Below are 21,540 nucleotides of genomic sequence, written 5' to 3' on the forward strand. Positions count from 1 at the left end.
TTCTGACTTGGCATCTCTACAGAAGTGCCAGTTTCCATGATGGCAGAATCAGAAGATGTCCCAGTGGTAAAAGGTAAAGGTCCCTTGTGCAAGCACCAGGTCATTCCTGACCCATGGGGTGACGTCACATCCTGACGTTTACTAGGCAGACTTTGTTTACGGGGTGGTTTTCCAGTGCCTTCCCCAGTCATCTTCCCTTTACCCCCAGCAAGCTGGGTACTCATTTTACCAACCTCAGAAAGATGGAAGGCTGAGTCAACCTTGAACCAGCTACCTGAAACCAACTTCCGTTGGGATCAAACTCAGGTCATGAGCAGAGCTTGGACTGCAGCACTGCAGCTTATCACTCTGTGCCACGGGGCTCCCAGTGGGCTCTTTGTTAATATCTTGCTTACATAATGGGGTTGGGGGAGGTTGGCAATGAGATCCAGGATCAGTAGTCTCACTGAACACTCCATACTCTAGCCAGAAGAATGAAGCAGTCTGTAATGCTAATCTTTCTACTATTGCTTATGCTGTCTTTCTAGAAAGGATTCTGGGAACATAACACCATTGGTCACATTCAGGTATTATTAGACTTGCCTTCAAGGCCCAATGACTGGCAAATACTTCATCTTCCCATTGTTTTCTGTTTCTTCTGGACCTCTTTCCCTTCCAGAACTGCCCAATTAATGACCACTCACTGAATGCTCCCGATGTAGACGTCCTCCTCTGCCGTTGTTGTCACCTTGAAAATATTTTCAAGGACTTGGCTGGACCCATCATCCGTGATGAAAACTACACTGGAGATGGTAAATGAGATTATTCTGTTCACCCCTGAATCAGCATCTTTAGCCTAGGAATAAGAGGAAATTTTTGAAATAGCTTCCCAGCACCAGGAGCCCATTCCCACCACTGACAGGTAGCTAGACACACACGCACAAGTAGCAAAACATGCCAGACTCTCTTACCTTAACCACAGCCACTTGCAGGTCCACTACAGAGATCTCTGGAATGACCACTGAAACAAAACACCAGGCAGATCAGATAATGTATGTGCAAGAGCATCGCATGATGGGAACTACCTCCTGTGCCCTACCTCTGCATGTTAGGTAAAGGTGAAGGCAGCCTTCTGTGCAAACACCAGGTCATTACTGACCCATGGAGTGACATCACATCATGGCATTTACTAGGCAGACTGTGTTTACAGGGTGGTTTGCCAGTGCCTTCCCCAGTCATCTTCCCTTTACCCCCAGCAAGCTGGGTACTCATTTTACCGACCTCGGAAGGATGGAAGGCTGAGTCAACCTTGAGCCGGCTACCTGAAACCAACTTCCTCGGGATGGAACTCAGATCGTAAACAGAGCTTTGACTGCAGTACTGCAGCTTACCACTCTGCGCCACAGGGCTTTACAAGGAGGCAATTGGTGTGCACTCCTGAGACTGGCTCTTCAGAGGGAATTTCTTTGCCCTGGTTAGTAAATGTGAGGTGTAAAGCAAACTCACTATTTCTTGCCTAACTGCTGGGTAGGGAAGAGGGGGAGATCAGGAATTTAACTAAGGCAAAAACAACCTAGGGCTGCAGGAGGAGCTTTCTGTGAATTGCAATCAGTTATGATTCCTTAAAGATGCACACTGGAGAAAGGGCTGATTGTCAGCACCAAAGAGCAGGCCCCTGCCCTTGAGCCAGAAGAGAATTCCTGACAGTGCTGGGCAAAGCTAAAGGCTCAGAACAGTCTGTTTCTGTCTTCTCTTCCACCTGTCCATTAGGGGGCAGCGATTGCACATCTTGATTACAGGACACATTTCTCTCACCAAACGTTTTGGCAATAGGGAGGAACTCCGGAGGGTGGTCATTCACATCACCGATGATGATCCTTAAGGTCTCTGTTTAAAAAAACAACAGTATTGAGGTACAGTTATCGCTCTCCATGCTTTCCATGTGCCCGTACAGGTAGGAGGCACAGCCCCAGCCCTATGCTCAATTAGTAGGAGGATATCACACCCTCTGCCTAGGCTTTTCCCCAGTCTTCCAGTAAACAACACAAACACATGGCTTCCTGAAATAGCTTTCTGCATCCCTGCGCTGTTGTTTTATGGTCTGAAGTGCTGGGATTGCCTTTCTATATAGGACTTCCAGCTGAAACAGTGCTTAACCAGAATATCTGCGCTTTCCTCTACAGCCATTCTTCTAAAGGTGGTTTGTCATGGTGGCAAACCCATGTGTCCAGTTGGGTCACTGCCAACTCCCTATAAAATGTGGGGAATTGCAGTGGAGATCAAAAATGCAGCTTGGTTGGGCAACAAGGGTGAGTTGAACCATTCATACACACCCATTCCCCACCCCCACCCCCACAGACACACAAAGTTTTCTGCAGCCATTTTTCTCCCAGTAGGGCTCTGTGATGAGAAACGATTTCTAGGAGGGAGAGGGAAATATTAGCCGGGGAAGCTCTGGGTTGGAGTATTCCTGGAGATTTGGTGGTGGAACCTGTGGAGGGCAGGATATGGGGAGGAAGGACAGTGGGTATAATGCCATAGTGTCCTCCCTCCAAAGCATCCATTTTTTCCATGAGAACTGACCTCGATAGTCTGGAGATCAGTTGAAGTTCCAGGAGATCTCCAGGCCTCATCTGGAGGCTGGCAACCTTACTTGCAATCATGTCGTGTCTTAAGTCCCCCTCCCTAATCTCTTGCTTCATAAGAATTCAGCAACAACTCAAGTTGAATCATGCCATGGTCTCATCCCATTGCACCTCATGCCAACTTTAGAGGTGGCTAGAATTTTTTTCTTGGATGTGCCCCAGGCAGATGAGCCCATGGAAAACCTTTCTAAATACTATGAGACATTTCTGTTCCCCCTGCTCATCACTGTCAACAGCTTTTCTATACCATGTACACAGACTCTTAAGGGAGGCTGGAGATGGAGTACTCTATTATGCATGCAAAGGGTGGGGAAGCATCCTTTTACTACTTTGATAGATTATGGGGAAATGTTAACTCCCCCTTCTGTTCATAATATTAACAAAGGTTTGCTGCTATACTTCTATTAAAAATGTTCTAAGTTGCCAACCAGGATGGATGAGAAGGAGTTGAAACCAAGACAGAAAAATTGGTGGGGGGATTAGAAGTAGGGAAGGAATGGCAGATCATAAAGCAAAATGAGAGAGGAGAAAAGTCTGGAAAAGAGAGAAATTATGGAAAAGACAGTAATTTTTTTTTTATTGCTACTATATGCTTACAGGGCTACCCCTTTGCATGATCTGGCTGTGCTAAGGGTGCCAGCCTTCAGGTGGGACCTGGGGATCCCCTGGAATTACAGGTCATCTTCAGAATACAGAGATTATTTCCCCTGGAGAAAATGGATGCTTTGGAGGGTGGACTGTATGCCATTGTACTTAGGGTTACAACTGATCTCTAGGTGATAGAGATCAGTTCTCCTGGAGAAAATGGCCGCTTTGACCATTAGACTCTATGCATTCTGTGACTCCAGCATGACTCTGGCTTCAGGGATCCTCCAGCAGACTTGGCCCCCCGGAAATTTCTCCCCCCAGTTCCCCCTTCTTGGCAGCCCTGTTCGTAAGGCTTAGTCTCCAAACCCCTAATCCTCCTTGTTGCTCTCCTCTGCACTGGCTCTAAAGTTTTTATGTCCTTCCTATAAAAAGGCCTCCAGGCAGGACACAGTACTCCAAATGGGGTGTGACCATAGCAGTATACTGTGGTACTACCACATCTTGTGACCTAGATACGCCCTGTTTATCTATTGATAAGATTTGCCTTGTTTGCTACCACACCACCAAAACCCTGTGATCCTGTTCAGTGATGCTAATACCTAGCAGAGTATCCCCCATCCAGTATGTGTGCATAAGGATTATACTACCCAGATTCAAAACCTTACATTTATCTCTATTAAATCGCATCTTGTGCACATTAGCCCATTTCCCCAATGTATCCAAGTCTGATTGTATTTTATCTCTATCTTTCAGGGTGTTTGCTACCCCGCCCAATTTGGTGTCATCTGCAAATTTCAATTTCAAATTTCAATACCTTTATTGGCATACCATCAAGCAAATTTAATGAGTAGTCCCTTCACACTCTTATCTAGATCACTGATAAAAATATTTAAACGCTCTGGGCCCAAAGCCGAGCCCTGTGGCACACTACTAGATACTACCCTCTAATCAGGCAAGGAGCCATTAACTACCACTCTTTGGTTGCAATTATCCAACTGATTCCTCATCCACCTAACCATCCTAAAATCTAACCCCCAGTCCTCCAACTTGCTGATCAAAACATCATGGGGAACCTTATCAAATGCCTTACTAAAATCCAAATCTGCAATATCTACATCATCTCCACGAGCTACAAAACCTGCCACCTGATCAAAAAGGAAATGAGATTGATCTTATAGGACCTACTAGGGTCCTATCCATGCTGACTACTTCTTAGCACTAACTTATCGTCTAGATGTTTACAAGTAAACCCTTTTAAAATCCGCTCCAAGATTTTCTCTGGGACAGAGGTTAAACTGACTGGCCTATAGGTCCCCAGATCATCCTTCCTCCCCTTTATAAAAATTTGGACAACATTCGCTCTTCTCCAATCACCTGGCACATCACCCATCCTCCAAGAGTCCTTGAAAATAATGGATAACGGCTCTGTCAACTCCCGAGCTGGTTCCTTAAGCACTCTCAGGTGAACATAAATTCAAAGCATCCAGATACTTCTGAACGACCTCTTTACTTATATCCACCTGCAAACCTGATTCCTGCACACCACTGTCCCCAAGCGAGCCCCTACTCTCCTTCAGAGAAAAGACTGAGGTAAAATAGGCATTAATCCTCTCTGCCTTTGCTTTATCCTCTGTCAAGTTTTCTCCATTTTCTCCCAGTAGCAAACCTATCACTCCCTCACCTTCCATTTCTACCACAACTGAGCAGTAGGTAGCATGGCTTTCTAAAGTATCTCCTGCAAGGATACAAGGTATGTCCTAGCAGTAGAGAGAAGATAGGACAGGTGAAGAGGAGAAGGAAGTAAGTCACAAAAGTTCAAGGGTCTGGAGGAGGTCTACAGGTCAACCAAGTGTTGCCCATTCAGAACCCTTACCATTTCCACTGTAGGGGTCTCCCACCTCAGTTAACTCATCCTTGACACGCAGTTTCAGTTCTACTAGGTCACAAACCTCGTAGTCTATCTCAGTAGAGTTCACAACAAGAGAACCATTGGGTTCTAAGAGGAACCAGTTATGACACACATTGCCCGCACTGGCCGAACGGTTAAAACACGTGACGGCTAACTCCTGGAACACCAGGAAATGGTTAGTATCCATGTCTGTGGCCTGCAGCGTGGCAACCCACTCATGCAGGGTGACGTTCTCCAACACTCTGACATCATTTGGTGGGGATGGCACAATGGTGGGGGACTCATCGTTGACACCTAGCACGTGCACCTGCACCAGGGCTGTGGCAATGTCCACGGACCCCCCAAAGTTTGAATTCTCAGCCTCCACAGTCAGATTGAAGAGCTTCTGCAACAGCCGGTCATAGTCAAGAGCAATGTCTGGCTCCAGCTGCAAGTTCCCCTGGTACCAGCCAGCCTTCAGCCTACTAGAGAGTATCCGGAAATTGTTTGAGCCTGCATTGCTTACGATACGGAATGAAATGCGGTAGTTGATTTCTGTCTGGTCAGCATCCGTGGCTACCACCGTGCCCACAGAGATTCCTAGAGATGGAAGGTTAGTTAGACCAACTGTTAAAGTATTTCTTCATGGGTCTGAATGAGACAATCCCATCCCTATGCTTCCATTCATTCAAAACAAAATTTGGAAAAGCAGACAGTCATATGCTTCCTGATTCCTGCCTTACCACATTTCCCCTTCCTGTAAGTCTCATTATACTCTCAGTTTTGTGCTTAGTTTTGGCTTCCTATTTGTTATTTGTGTAATTCAAGGTGTTGGCCATAACCTAATAAGTTGCTGTCCATAATTAGCTACATTAGTAAAAGTAAAATAAAGGTCCCCTGTTCAAGCACCAGGTCATTCCTAACCCATGGGGTGGCGTCACATCCCGACGTTTCCAAGGCAGACTTTTGTTTACGGGGTGGTTTGCCAGTGCCTTCCCCAGTCATCTTCCCTTTACCCCCAGCAAGCTGGATACTCGTTTTACCAACCTCGGAAGGATGGAAGGCTGAGTCAACCTTGAGCCGACTACCTGAAACCAACTTCCGTTGGGATCGAACTCAGGTCATGAGCAGAGCTTGGAATGCAGTACTGCAGCTTTACCACTCTGCGCCACGGGGCTCCTTAGCTACATTAGAGATAACTTTAAATCAAAAGGCAGGCTATAAATATTTCAGTTAAATTATTATTAAGCCATAAACAGCCTGGGATTCTCATTTCTGGGGGAACAGTTCTCCCTGGATGAATCTTCTTGCTCCTTAAGATCTCAAGGAGAGAGTCGGTTCTGGATGCCATATATCAGATAGTTAAACTTTTCCCCCTTGACTCTCTGTAATTCTGTGGGCTACCAATATGCACTAATCGGCTTTATGGGTTTTACTGATTATTATTGATAAATGTTTTATGTTTTAATTATGTAATGTTTTTATACTATTTTATTAAAGATTTATATATTACATAAAATCAAATTACACACATACTAACTCATACATACAGCGTATTCAGACTTCGAAGGGCATCGGTGTTAAGTATTGCCTTCTTAATTATGTAATGTTGTATTGATTTTTATATGATATTTTGATTATTCTGATTATTGTTAGTTGCTCTGAGCCCGGCTGGGCCAGGAAAGAGGACAGGGTACAAATCAAATATAACAACAACAATAGTAATAACAATAACAACAAAATAAAACGAGGACACAGAAAAGGACCATAGTCATGGTGGTCCTTTCATTAGAAAAATCCATCCTCAGGCTTTTAAGAAAGCCTGCAAAACATTGCTTTTCCAGAATGCTTGGAATCAAATTATCTGGGTTACATGATACATTTGGTTATGTTAAGCTGTTGTGTAGTTCTTAGCTTTATTGGACAGGATTTTAAAACAATTCAAAAGAATTTTTATTTTTTCAACCAATTGAGGTTGTGCAAAAAGCAAGATACCAACGTTGAAGGAAAAAACAAACACTGTCACAGTGCCTCCCCATGGATTCCCTTCCACCCTGGAATATAGGTCAGTGGTATATCATACCTTGCAAGCCCTCTTGAACAGAGAAGACATAAAGTGAGCTGTTGAATCTGGGTGCATTGTCATTTTTGTCCTAAAAAGAACAAAAGGATACAGGCTGGTAACAGGAATGTCACGTACAGTTCCCTGCTTTCCATGCTTAAGACAACACGGGGCTTTTAAAGCAGCAGTGGCAGAACCACAGGCATTTATGTACAGGTTCTACAGACACGCAGCAGTAGCACAGATATTAAAAGCCCCACAGCATGGCTACCTGAGTGTCCATGTTCAGGTCTGAGTGTGGATGCACGTGTTGTGCGCATGCGCACACACGGGCTGAAAATGGGATCACTGTATTTAAGCAGGACTGGCTGTTTCTATGCATTTGTCCTAGCCACCTTTTCCAAGTATCCCTTTCGCATTCAGACTTCTAGCAGGGAACATAATTACCTCCACAATGATGGTGACGTTGACTGTGGTGTTCAGCTGTGGGATACCCAAGTCATGCACAAGCACTGTCACCACCACGTTGCCTGCAAGCTCCTCAGGGATTGCCTCGCGGTCCAGGGGCCCTCTGCTGCTCAACACCCCTGTGTTCGGGTCGATTGTGAAATTGCTGCTGAAGATACCAGGCACAATCTCAAAGCGCAAGAGGCTATTGTTGGTCATTGGATCATCATTGTCAGTGGCCTGGGAATAGAAACTGGAGTTAGCAAAATAAAGTAAAAAGGAATATAGTTCTTCTCACTTCAACCAGCCTATAGTTATTGAGATTTAAGCTGAGATTGGGGTAAAGTTGCCAACCTCCAGGTACTAGCTGGCAATCTCCTGCTATTACAGCTGATCTCCAGCCGATAGAGATCAGTTCCCCTGGAGAAAATGGCAGCTTTTGCAATTGGACTCTATGGCATTGAAGTCCCTCCCCAAACTCCGCCCTCCTCAGGCTCTGCCCCAAAAACCTCCCACCGGTGGTGAAGAGGGACCTGGCAACCCTAGATCAGGGCATGTAACCCCTATTTGCCTGATAAGGTGGTAGTCCTCTGCAGCAGCCACAAGATCTCTCAAAATGGGTACACCAAAAAGACATGTTCTCTCTTTTACAAATACACACACTTCCACACAATGCCTCTCACACAGTTCTATACATCCACTCAGTCTCACAGAGGGGTCATAAATTCTCTTTCACAAGAGATGCTTCTGTTCCTCCCCAGGCAGGCAAAAGCAGCATAAGAAGCAAGGAGGCCGATGCCTCTACTCTTCCCTTGGAGTCATTTATTTGGGAAATGCAATTCGACAGCTGCTGAAATGAGCGCCGGTGAATTCCGTAAGTGTGGCAGAGCTAACACAGCAGGTCCTGCGTGGGGCTTTTCAGCAGCTTCAGTACATGTGGCACCAGAATCTTCCCCCACCCCTTTGAAAGCCTTGCTCAAGTGCCCAACAAATCCCATTCCCACATAACACAGTTTATTAGAGAGAAAAGTTAGGGCTATATCAAAAAATATATAGGGGCTTCTACAAGGGGTGGGGAGGAAATGCAAGCTCACTTGACAGTTCTTAGGAGAGGGTCACCTAGCAGCCATTCCCCCTCACCCTTCCTCTAAAGAGCTCAGTGTGGTATACATGGTTCTCCCATCTTCCATTTTCCCTTCATAACAGCCCTGTGAGTTATGTTAGCTTGAAAGAGCACGACAGGCCCAAGGAAAATGACCTAGGTCACTTAGGCATGGGTACTTTTGCTCACGTTTGCCCCCCTGCGTCTCGGTTGTTCCTTGGAGTTATGCTTGAGTTTTCTACCCATTAAAAAACCTTGCTGCCAGCTCTCACAAAAACCCGGGACTTCCCGTTCCTCTGTTAGCTTGAGTCTTCCCTCTCCCCTGAGCTCAGGCCGGGTGAAGTCCCCTGCATAAGGCAAAGTGCAAGACATAGAAGCTTGGTTTCTCTTACAGCCAATTACAAAGCAGTGTGAAAAGATTCAGATGCTTCCTGCTTCCTCGGAGCTCTTTCTGAGCAGGCTTTTTAAAACTGAGGCTTGGATTTCTCTCCTCCCCACTTTCAGATTGCTCCATTTTTTGTTTTTTGTTCTTAAAATGTTCTTTTATGCAGCAATTGGGTTTTGGGGGAAGGGAATTTTCTCTCACAATAAGCTCTACAAAGTAAGCAAATTACAAAGCAGCATTTCAAGGGGCAGGGACTTGATTTGAGCTTGGAGACTGCTGGTGCATAGATTCCTAACAGGAAAGTGAGGGTCCAGCGAGTAACGAACATCAGGTGAAACTCCCATGCATGAATGACCCTAGTCAACTTCATGGTTGGGGGGGGGGGGTTTGAACCTGGGTCTCCCCAGTCCTAAGGCTCAGACCCCTGAACTACACTGGCTAGTGGCAATGATTACAGCTGCAGATAGGTAACTGAGCCGGAGGAGTCACTGTGGATAACATCCCTGAATGTGAGGACACTATGTTCTCCAGACACAACAGTGCAAGGATTCCAATGCATACACATACCTCTGGGACAAACAAACATACCAGCCTTGACGTTCCTTGAAAAGCAAAAACCACAAAGTGCTTTGCAAAACCCTAATAATAAACCTAGAACCTATTAATAGAAATGGTATTTCACATCCCTACTGTGAGGTCTCTTGCTTATATGGTTGGGGGCTGGTTCCTTTATTATACAGAGCAGGGCAAGGAAACCTCCATCATGTGGGCAGTAGGAGCAAGAGCCAGCTAATGGTATGCATTCAGTGGTACGACCATGGAAATGTACAAGGATCTACGCCTTTCCGTGTATCTCTCTCCCTGCACTGAAGCCACTTATCGGGCCCTAGATCCTCTTCCTGGTTCCCATTTATTTATTTCATTTAAAACATAAACAAAAGAGACCTGGCAGTTGTGGTTCTTAAGTCAAACTCTGCCCCAGACAGGATATTCTACCCTTGTGCAGCACTCCTACTGATCTGTGGAGTGCACACTAACGTGTGATTAATAGTTAACACACCACAAATCGAGAAGCATCAACCTTAATCCAATATTGCAGTTGGCCCTGCCTACTGATGTGGGTTTGGAATGAAGTTGGCAGACAATTCTTGATGGAAAGGAGTCCCGGACAGCCCAAGCATAAGCGTTGATGTATAGGTGCTATGGGCAATTGCTTGTCTTATCAGTAAACTGTCCTCTAGTTACTCCTTAAAAGGGCCCAGGAGAACAGAATGGGCAAGTGCACAGGCACAAGGAAGAAAGCTGGTGTTCTAGCCTTACCTGGATCTGGACATTGACTGTGTCCTGGCCTTCAGCGATGAAGACATTATAAGAGCCTATCACAATGGGAGGGTTGTTGTTGATGTCAACCACTGAGATCACCAGCTGAGTGGAACCAGACAAGCCATCCCCATCTACTGCCTGTAACGTGGCATAATAAATAGATCTAGTTCCCCAATCCAGCTTACTGCCGTTTGCCACCAGCACTGTACCAGTTGTTGCGTTCACTATAAAAGTGGTCCGTCTGCAGGACAAACAAAAAGAAAACCCTTTAGGCTTGATGTACAACAGTTCCCTCCAAGCAAAAGAAGGGTCTACACCACAGACTTCTCTCACTCCTCCCCACTGCTATGGCTGTCATGGGTACATACATGCTGTCAGGCAGCAGATGGTAGGTGATCTCTCCATAAATTCCACTGTCTGGGTCAGTGGCCTGCAAAAAACAGAAAGCATCAACAGATGATGATGATGATGATGATGATGATGATGATGATGATTCACACACTTCACCATTAATCCCCATGGATGGCTACTGTGAGGACGGATGGTTTTTGTGTTAGGGGTTTTGAGGAGGTCTATGAACCTGACCATAAAGCCTCTGTCCATTTCAGAGACCACAGTTTTCACTTATCCCACCATCCTTGATCCTTGCCCTTCCCAGCCTGGGCCCAAGGCAGCAGTGCAGCTCTCTTACTTTGATGCCAGAAGAGACAATGGTACCAGGCGGGCTGTACTCTAGCACGTGAAGCTTGTACTCGCTCTGATTGAACTCGGGTCTGTGGTCGTTGATGTCAAGAAGACGGATGGTCACTGTAGCAAAGGAGCAGCAATCGTTTGTCCTCCTGGTGTCATTTGCGACAATCTGCCAAGATTAGAAGGAGCCACATCAACCTCACTCCAAACCCCTGTCCTTGGTCACATCCTCATCAGAGCAAAACCCCCTGCAGAAAGAAGCTCACTAATGGGGTGCTGGGAAAGGACAGAGCAGGATCAACCAGCTAGATCAAACATAAGGCCTGCAGGTCGGATCCGGCCCCTTGAGAGCTCTTATCCAACCCACGAGCCAGCCGAGGAAGACACACACACACACTTTTGATCTGGGCTGGTGAGGCATGGCCTGGCCCGACCAAGTGACATTATGTCATACCTGGCCCTTGTAACAATTGAGTTCGACACCCTTGAACTAGATGCTTATCTCCCAAGCTGCCAGTGCTTCCTTTCTGGAGTGGCAGAGGGCATAGCAGCTTCATCTGCTTGGCAGCCAGTACAGTGGTAATGGAGATGCATTAATTCCACAAGAAGGTGCTCCCTTAACGGTAACCACGTCAATTGATAGCATTGATCTTTGAGCATGTCCTCATCAGGACGAACATGGTCCCCGTTTATGTTGCCTATATATCTTCATCTCCTATATTCAGTTTGCCTAGAGGATTTCAGCAGATAACAGGAAAAGATGGTGCAACTTCGTCTTGGCAGCTAAGTCTCAATCCCAATTCATGGCTGCGAGGCAAGAAAACAAGTATAGGTTTTTGCACCTCTTACCTCCATGGTCACAGAATGAGTAGGTATCGTTTCATAGTCCAAAAAACTTGAATTGCTCACTAGCACCTGTACCGTGCCTACATTCACAATCTTATCGGGGGTCACTGAGAAGGCAAATGCATCTGGACCAAGCAAGGACAACTGAAAAGTGCCATTGGAACCCTGTTCAGAAAAAAAAGGCAGGATACTCAGAAACTTGAAGTTTTCAACACTCTGTGTGTGCATCAACATAACTCTTGTTCCAAATCTATAGTTTTCATGTTCTTCTGTTTATTTTCTCATTTGTTTATTTTTAGAGATGTACAGTCATTCCACTTGTTGAAAGTGGTTTACAAAAAAAACCAGGCAAAAGTTTGCTTCTCAAGGATTCAAAAAAACAACAACCGTATAACAATTTTAATCTCACCCACACAAAATCCTGAGACCTCTCCTCACATGCTCACCTTGTCAGGGTCATAGGCCACAATGTTCAGGCTGGTCACAGGTGTCCTTGGGGAAGCGTGCTCCTCTATCTGACCAGAAAAGTTACTCGCTGGGGAGTCTGTGAAGTTGCAGTCAGGATAGTCACACGAATAGAACTGAGGGGTGTTGTCGTTGAGATCAGTGACCTGGATAATCACTGTGGTGTTCACCTGTGCCACCTGCTGGTAAATGTTCAAATCTTTTTCTCGAGCCTGTGAGTTAAAGCAAGATAGACAAACTGAGGCTTGGGGGAGAGGGAAAGGAAAATCCAATCCCCCTTCTTAGAGCTCCTCCTGTTGCTCACCACAACTTGGAGCTGCACCTCTTCACCTGGAACGCCTTCTCGGTCTAGATTGCCACTCACAGCGATAACCCCAGTGGTACGGTTGATTGTAAACATGCTAGTGGTGCCTAACAGAGAGGAAGGGGGATAAAATAGCCAGTCACACTGGTAGGGTTGCCAGGTCCCTCTTTGCCACCAGTGGGAGGTTATTTGGGCGGAGCCTGAGGAGGGCGGGGTTTGGGGAGGGGAGGGACTTCAATGCCATAGATAGGGTTGCCAACTGCCAGGTAGTAGCAGGAGATCTCCTGCTAATTCAACTGATCTCCAGCCGATAGAGATCAGATCACCCGGAGAAAAATGGCCGCTTTGGCAATTGGACTCTGTGGCATTGAAGTCCCTTCCTTCCCCAAACCCCGCCCTCCTCAGCCTCCGCCCCAAAAACCTCCCACCGGTGGCAAAGAGGGACCTGGCAACCCTAGCCATAGAGTCCAATGGCCAAAGCGGCCATTTTCTCCAGGCAAACTGATCTCTATCAGCTGGAGATCAGCTGCAATAGCAGGAGATCTCCAGCTAGTACCTGGAGGTTTAGTACAAAAAATCACCTGTACTGTACGGTACTAAGCTGGAGAAGAAACAGTACTCAACTCTATATGCAAAAATATCAAATGTGTATTACAATGCATTGAATATAACAGTGAAGTGCTAACAAAAACTTATAAACAACCTAAACAAAAATAAACATGAAACATAAGTTTATAAGTTTTTGTTAGCACTTCACTGTTATATTCACTGTATTGTAATACACATTTGATATTTTTGCATATAGAGTTGAGTACTGTTTCTTGTCCAGCTTAGTACCTGGAGGTTGGCAACCCTACACACTGAAAGGCAAAGGATGTATCAGTTGGATGGGGTTTTCCTTCAGATAGCAGGAAATGGATACGTTCATGTTTTCATGGAGGGGAGGGGGGAATGCAAGGAGAGATTGTAAAGGCTAGCTGCCTAGCATAGCAAGGACTATGGCCACAACCCATTTCTGAAGACACCTACAGCTTGTCACAGCAAAAAGCAAAGGGAAGAGTTGTTATCTAGCAAAGGAAGAAAACAGCATGATGTCTTTTGGCAAAAGAAGCAGGGCCATAGCGGCAGGCCAGAGATGGGACGCTCTGGAGAGTTGGGGTGGACTCCATGTTCAAACAAGCAAATGGCATTCCCCCACAGTGCTCTTGGGAGAAGGCACGGCTTAATAAAATGTTCTCCACAAGCAAAGCTGCAATGCAGGATCTAGTAAGGAGGTGCTCCTTCTCATTTAACCGCCCCAGGCTTTATGCAGCAGGGCAGGGGCCACCTGAAGGGTAGGAGAGGCCGGGCTACCACTGTTCATGCTGATACAGCTCGAGACACCCACTGCACTGTTACTAGGGATGGCTGCACGGGTAACTCATTGTGGCTGATCAGTGAAGAGAGCATGACGGACTCTCTGGGAAAGAGGCAGGACCAATACTGATGCACAACCCCTTCTTGGTTCGCTACCCTGACTTCCAGTTTCAGCCCCTCCCTTTCTTGACATTTCGATTCCCAGTTATTATTCTCACTTTATTTATAGTCTGCCTTTTTCACTCAGACTTGCAGATGACACAGTATGAGTCAATGCAATCAATAGGATGAGAAATCTCATAACCAAGGTAATAAGACCAGGATTAGAGTAGACTGAAACAAAGTATAAATTAGGGTTGCAGTCCCTCAGCCAGGAATCACTAGGAGACTGGGGTGGGGGCATGGACTTACCCGAACTGTGCCCCAAGACATAGCAACACCATTTCTGGCAGCATAACCGGAACAGTGTTGTGGAATGCTCTAGCATTTCCCTGAAACTCTATGGTTTTATCATAGTGTTTTAGGGAAATGCTAGAGCATCTTGTGACACAGTGACATCACTTCTAGTTATGCAGCTGGGAATGATGTTGTGACATTGCCAGACACCTCCCCACCCCCCATTTTTCTCCCACTGGTCCAGTAAGTGCCAGAAGAGAACAGGGGTACTTTGGCAGAGGTTTGAGTATTAGACATGATATGTTAAGCAATGCAAAAAATTGTACTATGTAAGTATAAAAACAAACTAATGAGATTAGGATAATACATACAGCAAACAGATAATACATACTATATAGAGAGGTTTAGTTCACAGTCCTGTTTGTCAAACCCCCATCCCTAAATGGTATAAACCACAACAATTTTGACCCTTTGGCAAATTATAAACTCAAAGGCCTGTTTACACCTCTCAGGCTCACCCCCACCCTTCTGCCACTCACCAGCAATGTTATAATAGATGATATCGTTCACTTCCTTGTCTCTGTCAATTGCCATCACAGTCAACACTGGGGTTCCCTGGAATGAATAAGCCTCAGTTTAAGCAAAGCCTACTTCACATGGAAATAACATCACTTCATCTAATTTTTCAAGCAGTGCTTGTAGATGTGCATTTGACAATGGATTGATATATAGGAATTAGGAGGTGAAACTTTCCATGGCATAGATCCAAAGCTGATCACCTGCTAATTTCTATGTGTCGACCTGCTGTTAAAAGCATAGCTGCAACGGCTGGCTCAACTTGGCAGCTTTCCTCTCTACCCGGCATGCATTGCCCAGGGAAAAATTGTGCCAAGGGCAAGACAAAGCGTTTAATTTCTTGGGCCTTTCCCCAAGTCCCAATGGGTTTAGCAAGCAAATAAATCAGACAAGAGGGTAAAAGGTCACCACTCAGCTCAGAGCCAATGAGGTGATGGTGTGTGCTCCCAGCTCTTCTCAGACAAAGCCACTGTGGGCAGCATGGCTTACCCTTCACACAGTTGGCTAACCGAGGCAGGTCAGGCCACGGCAAGATGGGGCTGGCAGGTACTACATGGATGGCATCACACACCTTTCTTGCTCAGTAGCCAGCCTTGCTATGAACTGCTGCCTTGCCAACAAAAACCCTCTTCAGACAACATCTGTGCACTGAAATCCCCTCCACCCAAACTGAAGCAGGAGTGAGCCCGTTGGCCCTGCCCAATAAATAAACATAGGCAAGCAACAGGACAAAAGCACAGCGTCTATATGCATGGCTCAATCCAGCTGATCAGGAATGCTTAACTCTGGACTCCGTCCTGTTGATCAGGATACCCTGGACATTCCCAATCATGGGGATGGAGCCTAAGAATATGTACTTTGCAAGCATGTAAATACTGTGCTCACATTCCAGCAATGGCAGCTCAGCCAGGTGGCTGGGATAGTGCACTCATTCCTGTTCCTCCTCTACACATATTGATTTCAACGTGGGATGTCATTGGCAGTTTCCCCTTGAAGTGACTGGGGTCAGTCTACAAGTTCATGATTCATACTGGTATGGAAGCACACACATCAAGGAGCCATCTGTCCAAAAGCCAGCTCCTCCCTCAGATATTACAACTTTTCCATATCAAAAGCAGCCGTGCCAGAAGCTACAGAATTTAGGCACTTGAAGGCTAGGACTAAAAGAGCTGAACGGATGCGACTCACCAGGGGGGAATTCTCTGGTATGGAGCCTACGTATGGCTCTCCCAGGAACTGAGGATCCAGGTCAGCCACATCAACAACAGTAACAGACAGGTAGGCTGTGTTACTGTGATGGACAGTCACACCATCCCACAGTCCCCCGCCATCCTGGAGAATAGAAAGACAACAATAACTTGAGTTGGTCACTGCCTTCTCTCTGCCTACCCAGGAACATTTCTTTTCCCCCAGGATCACACACTGAGCCTTCCTCATGGAACATCTCCTGCACGTTGTGTGTGTGTATGTGTGTACATGTGTAAAGTGCTGTCAAGTCACAGCAAACTTATGATGACCCCGTAGGGTTTTCTAGGCAAGAGACATTCAGAGGTAGTTTGCCATTGCCTGTTTCTGCATCATAACTAGAGTGGCAAACCTCCAGATGGTGGCTGGAGATCTCCCGCTATTACAACTGTTCTCCAGGTGACAGAGATCAGTTCCCCTGGAGAAAATGGCCACTTTGGCAATTGGACTCTATAGCATTGAAGTCCCTCCCCTCTCCAAACCCCTCTCCAAGTCCCTCCCCTCAGGCTCCACCCCCAAAATCTCCAGGTATTTCCCAACCTGGAGCTGGCAACCCTAATCATAACCCTGGGCCTCCTTGGTAGTCTCCCATCCAAGTACTAACCAGGGCTAACCCCACTTAGCTTCTGAGATTTGGTGAGATCAGGCTAGCCTGGCCACCCAGGGCGGGGCCTGCACATTAGGCCACTTTACAGTGTAAGGCTTATTAGTAATTTTTTGCCCTCGAATACAAAGACCTGAAAAATTTCAGCAAATGAGAGAGACCCAAAGGCAGGGGTGTCGATAAAGGCAGATATTGATGTTGGCATGGTGATTCTCAGTGTAAGCCTCACTGCCTGAAAAGCTACTCTGATCAATCAATGTAAATGAAGGTCGGCTCAGTGCAAACAGCTGCCCCTCCTACAGTATCTGGCCACCCTTTATTTATCATAAATATTCCATGGAGAGAGTTTCCCTTCCCTTCCCTCCCTTTCAATATTTGCCTTCCATGTGTTTTATTGGCCTCTCCTTACCCTGGCTCTGATCTTGATTCTGTAGAAAGTGCTCTTGTTATTGTAACTCAGTGTGCCATTCAACACCACAGTGCCATTGAACATGATGTAGAAGAGCTGGTAATTGGCCTCATTGTTTGGAAGGACCTGGGGATAGCACACAAAGAAAATACAAGACTGTCGGAACCAAAACTCCCCCCCTCCCCAAGCCAATGTGAACATTCTCCCAAGAATGCCTTCATAGCAAAAGCATGCACAGGAGTGGAATGCAAAGCTGAAACTGCCCCAGGGGCGGAAATGCACCAGAATGGTCCATGTGGTCCAGATCAGGTTCTGGTCCACCCTCCCTCTGCCCCAACCACTGAACTATGTTACCTGACACTTCTGGAAAACTCAGGCTCCAACTCTGTACTGACCACCTCTTCCTCCTCCCGCTTTACGAAACAGTCAGTTATGGAGGGCACAGACAGAGGAGGGTTGCCCCAGCCCAGCAGCAACCACAAGCAGCCCCCAGCACATGTACTGAAGACTCATGACTCATGAAGCTGCCTTATACTGAATCAGACCCTTGGTCCAGCAAGTCAGTATTGTCTACTAGGGCTGTCAAAAAAAAAAAATTCAGTACAGTTCGGATTCGGCAAAATTCGGCCCGTTTTTATTCGGGCCGTGCCGAAGTCCGAACTCCCCCGCTTCGGATCCCCGGAAATTCGGGGGGATCCGGAGTTCGGGGGAAAATTCGGCCCCCGCGCGCCTTCAGAGGGATTCCCTGAAGGCGCGCGGGGGCCCTTTAAACTGATCTGAGCCTCCCGGCCGGGAGGCACAGATCAGTTTAAAGGGCAGCCCGCGCCTCTTCAGCCGGCTCCCCTGAAGGGGGGCGGGCTGCCCTTTAAACTGATCTGTGCCTCCCGGCCGGGAGGCACAGATCAGTTTAAAGGGCACCCCGCGCCTCTTCAGCCGGCTCCCCTGAAGGGGGGCGGGCTGCCCTTTAAACTGATTTGTGCCTCCCAGCCGGGAGGCGCAGATCAGTTTAAAGGGCACCCCGCGCCTGCTTACTGACGGCCGAACTTGCCGGATTTATTCGCGAACTCCCGAACTCGCTGAATTCGGTCCCCCCGGTTGCCCGCCAGTTTTGAGTTCGGATCTGTCCGAACAGAAAAGCGCCGAATCGAGGAGAATTCGGTTGATTTTCTGTTCGGACCGAACCGAATTGACAGCCCTATTGTCTACTCAGACTGGCAGCGGCTCTCCAGGGTCTCAGGCAGAGGTCTTTCACATCTCCTACTTGCCTAGTCCCTTTAACTGGAGATGCCGTGGATTAAACCTGGGACCTTCTGCATGCAAAGCAGAGTCTCTGCCACTGAGCCACAGTCCCTCCCCTGAAGAGGCCCCGGCCCCCTGAAAGAGGACCAGGCCAATGGTGGCATTCTCAAGGATGTTGCTGCAGCCATAGTGGTGTCTGCCATGTTCCAGAACAGCAGCCTACCAGGAGATGTCTGGATAAATTAAAAGATCAGTCCATGCCTGAAAATGTGAAAGGCTGCCATAAATCAGATGATGGGGGGGAATACTCTCAGCATAAGATGTTTCAGTCTGAGGTAGCAAACCCAAATGATGGAAACCAAATCATTGGCAATTTGCTGCCATTTAATGGCGTCTTAACATTGGCTATCCTGAAATGGGCCACCTCACCCTGCCTAATGATAGGGCTGGCTTTGCTGTCTTCCCCGAGAGCTTAAGAGGCATTTGTCCAGATATTTATTTGGCTACAGCTTAGGAGATCTCTGTGCTTAAGAGACCAAAAGCGAGAAATGAATCTTCTCCCTTTCCAGGACTTATTAGCGCCACAGCTCGGTGACAGAGTGAACATTTTGTATTCACTGGGTTCCAGTTTCAGCCCCTAGCATCTCCATGCAGAAGGACTGGGAAATAACTTTTTTTTTTAGACCACAGAGAAGTACAATTAGTTAGACTAGATAGGACTGAGCCTCTTTACTTTGTGTAAAGCAGATTACATCTCTGGGAAACCCTCACACTATAGTGCTTACTTCTTCAATGGCATATGACACCTGTCCAGCACTTCCTGTATCTTCATCTTTAGCCAAAACTCTATAGATTGAGGAGCCAACTGGTGTATTCTGAAAGACAGAGAATGGATCACCGAGTTTTGAAAAGGCTTGAAAAAGGAACACCACCCAGAATGCTTCAGTAACTAACTGATTCCCACTTCATCCTGACCAGAGGTCTTCAGTGGTCCACGTAGTATTATTAGCAAAATTGGAGTACTTCACTCGTGCCTCTCAGCCCACTCAAACAGAGTACTAATTTAGCAGATTCCATGCAGGCAGTAGAGCAGTGATCCCCACTGTGGTGTGTGTGGGTGCATGGTACCCACCAATGTGTTTCCTGGTGCCCTCCCACTCAACAAAAAGGCTTTCCACCTCAGAGGATTATGAGGGGACTCAGAAGACGTCACTGTTGGGTCTACAGGTAGAACCCACTGAGTAACAGCTGTCTCCATCATGAAAGGATGCTTGGTTTGGAACTTCCCAAACATTTTGAACTTGGCCCCAGCCCCCAAGGCAGCCATTTTATGGTCCTGCCCACTACCCATTCTAAAATTCCAATACTGGCTACAGGATCAATAAGGTCGGGGACCCCTGCATTAGAGCACTAATCATGACTCAGAGAGGGATCAACCATGGATGCAAGGGATGTCATCTGGCAGAGAGTTCCACCAGGCAGGGGCCGCTAACAAAAAAAGTTTATTTATTTTATTTATTTTTTTAGATTTATAACCCACCCTCCCCAGGGAGCTGGCTCAGGGTCGGTAACATCATTTAAAAAACAACACCAATATAGATCCAAAATAAAACCAACAATAAAATTCTAAAACCTAACGTGATGGCTCATCAAGACTAAAAGAAAACTGTAGGGACCGCACAGGTGACAGGCCTTCATAATGTGTAGTTCCCATTCAAGGGAAGGAAGGGGAGGGGAGGCCAGTAAGATGGGATAAATAATATGAGCTATTATAAGTTCTTGCCCTCATTGAGGACTGTGGAGCCACCTGGGCCGGGGCACAACCAGTAAACCACATGAAGAAGAATGAAGCATTCTTGGGGGGGGGACATATAGGGAGAGGCAGTTCCCTGAAAGGCCCCATAATCTGCCCCCCTTTCCTGCTGCCTTCTCTCCTTTCCACCCACCAGCCAACCTACCTTTACCTGCCCCCTGTCTTCAGCTTCCCATCCTTCTCTCACCCCGGCAGCCTCTTCCTGGGAAAACTCTGCTCAGTTCCTAGGGTTGCCAGCCTCCAGGTGGTGCCTGGAGATCTTCTGCTATTACAACTGATCTCCAGGTGATAGAAATCAGTTCACCTGGAGAAAATGGCCACTTTGGAAGGTGGACTCTATGGCATAATACACCACTGATGTCCCTCTCCTCCCCAAGCCCTGCCCTCCACAGGGTCCACCCTAGGGTTGCCAGATGGGTGGTATTGGTGGGCAAATCCACCCAGTTGCTCTGGAGGTGTGATTGCATGTGCGCGCAAGTGCAAGCATGCCTTGATGGCACTTCTGGTTTTACTTCCGGAAGTGCCACATTGCTGTGGCTGTTTTTGCACTCAACCCCCCAAAATTTAGGGGGGTTGAGTGTTAAATTTTGGGGTATATGATTATTAGGGTTGCCTGCTCCAGGTTGGGAAATACCTGGAGATTTTTGGGGCAGAGCTTGAGGAGGACGGGGTTTGGGGAGGGGAGGAATTTCAATGCCTTAGAATCCAATTGCAAAAGCGGCAATTTTCTCCGGGTGAACTGATCTCTATTAGCTGGAGATCAGTTGTACTAGCAGGAGATCTCCAGCTAGTACCTGGAGGTTGGCAACCCTAGTGATTAGGGAGAGGAATTAAAACATCACAATGCGAGACAGAGAAGTTGCAGTGTTAGCCTGGACATGAAATCTTATGCACAGGTACCTCAAGGACATCTGTCATGTAGGGTTCATTTATAAATATTGGCAAGTTGTCATTCCGGTCTTTTACCATGATAGTGAGTCTTTTTAAGACCTGTTGAGGAGAGAAAAGAGATTTAGGAGACTAGATAGAGAGACTTCAGCTCGCCAGAGATCTATACCTAAATAGGAGAATGCCTGAAACACAGGAATATGGTGACTAGATGTAAAGGAAGAAAGGATGCATACACCTTTAACAGTTGTGTGAAAAAGGAAATGCCAAAAAGTACAGCTGATCATGAA

The 21,540-nt window shown here is 46.7% G+C and overlaps 1 protein-coding gene across 1 annotated transcript in view; it reads right to left on the reverse strand.

Moving 5' to 3' along the window:
* Positions 1 to 21,540, reverse strand: part of CDHR2 (cadherin related family member 2) — a 38,598-nt gene that overhangs the window by 9,329 nt on the left and 7,729 nt on the right. Inside the window, exons 6-22 of the mRNA XM_056847473.1 lie at positions 21,263 to 21,352; positions 19,335 to 19,424; positions 17,311 to 17,436; positions 16,241 to 16,384; positions 15,016 to 15,091; positions 12,725 to 12,831; positions 12,402 to 12,632; positions 11,959 to 12,120; positions 11,111 to 11,278; positions 10,788 to 10,849; positions 10,417 to 10,660; positions 7,610 to 7,849; positions 7,184 to 7,253; positions 5,086 to 5,700; positions 1,795 to 1,866; positions 951 to 1,000; positions 684 to 835 (exon numbers count right to left, since the gene is read on the reverse strand). Of these exons, the coding sequence (XP_056703451.1) occupies positions 684 to 835; positions 951 to 1,000; positions 1,795 to 1,866; positions 5,086 to 5,700; positions 7,184 to 7,253; positions 7,610 to 7,849; positions 10,417 to 10,660; positions 10,788 to 10,849; positions 11,111 to 11,278; positions 11,959 to 12,120; positions 12,402 to 12,632; positions 12,725 to 12,831; positions 15,016 to 15,091; positions 16,241 to 16,384; positions 17,311 to 17,436; positions 19,335 to 19,424; positions 21,263 to 21,352 (2,699 nt within the window). The remainder of the gene's footprint in view (positions 1 to 683; positions 836 to 950; positions 1,001 to 1,794; positions 1,867 to 5,085; positions 5,701 to 7,183; positions 7,254 to 7,609; positions 7,850 to 10,416; positions 10,661 to 10,787; positions 10,850 to 11,110; positions 11,279 to 11,958; positions 12,121 to 12,401; positions 12,633 to 12,724; positions 12,832 to 15,015; positions 15,092 to 16,240; positions 16,385 to 17,310; positions 17,437 to 19,334; positions 19,425 to 21,262; positions 21,353 to 21,540) is intronic.

The sequence above is a fragment of the Euleptes europaea genome, chromosome 1, assembly GCF_029931775.1.
Source record: "Euleptes europaea isolate rEulEur1 chromosome 1, rEulEur1.hap1, whole genome shotgun sequence".
NCBI classification, from domain to species: domain Eukaryota; kingdom Metazoa; phylum Chordata; class Lepidosauria; order Squamata; family Sphaerodactylidae; genus Euleptes; species Euleptes europaea.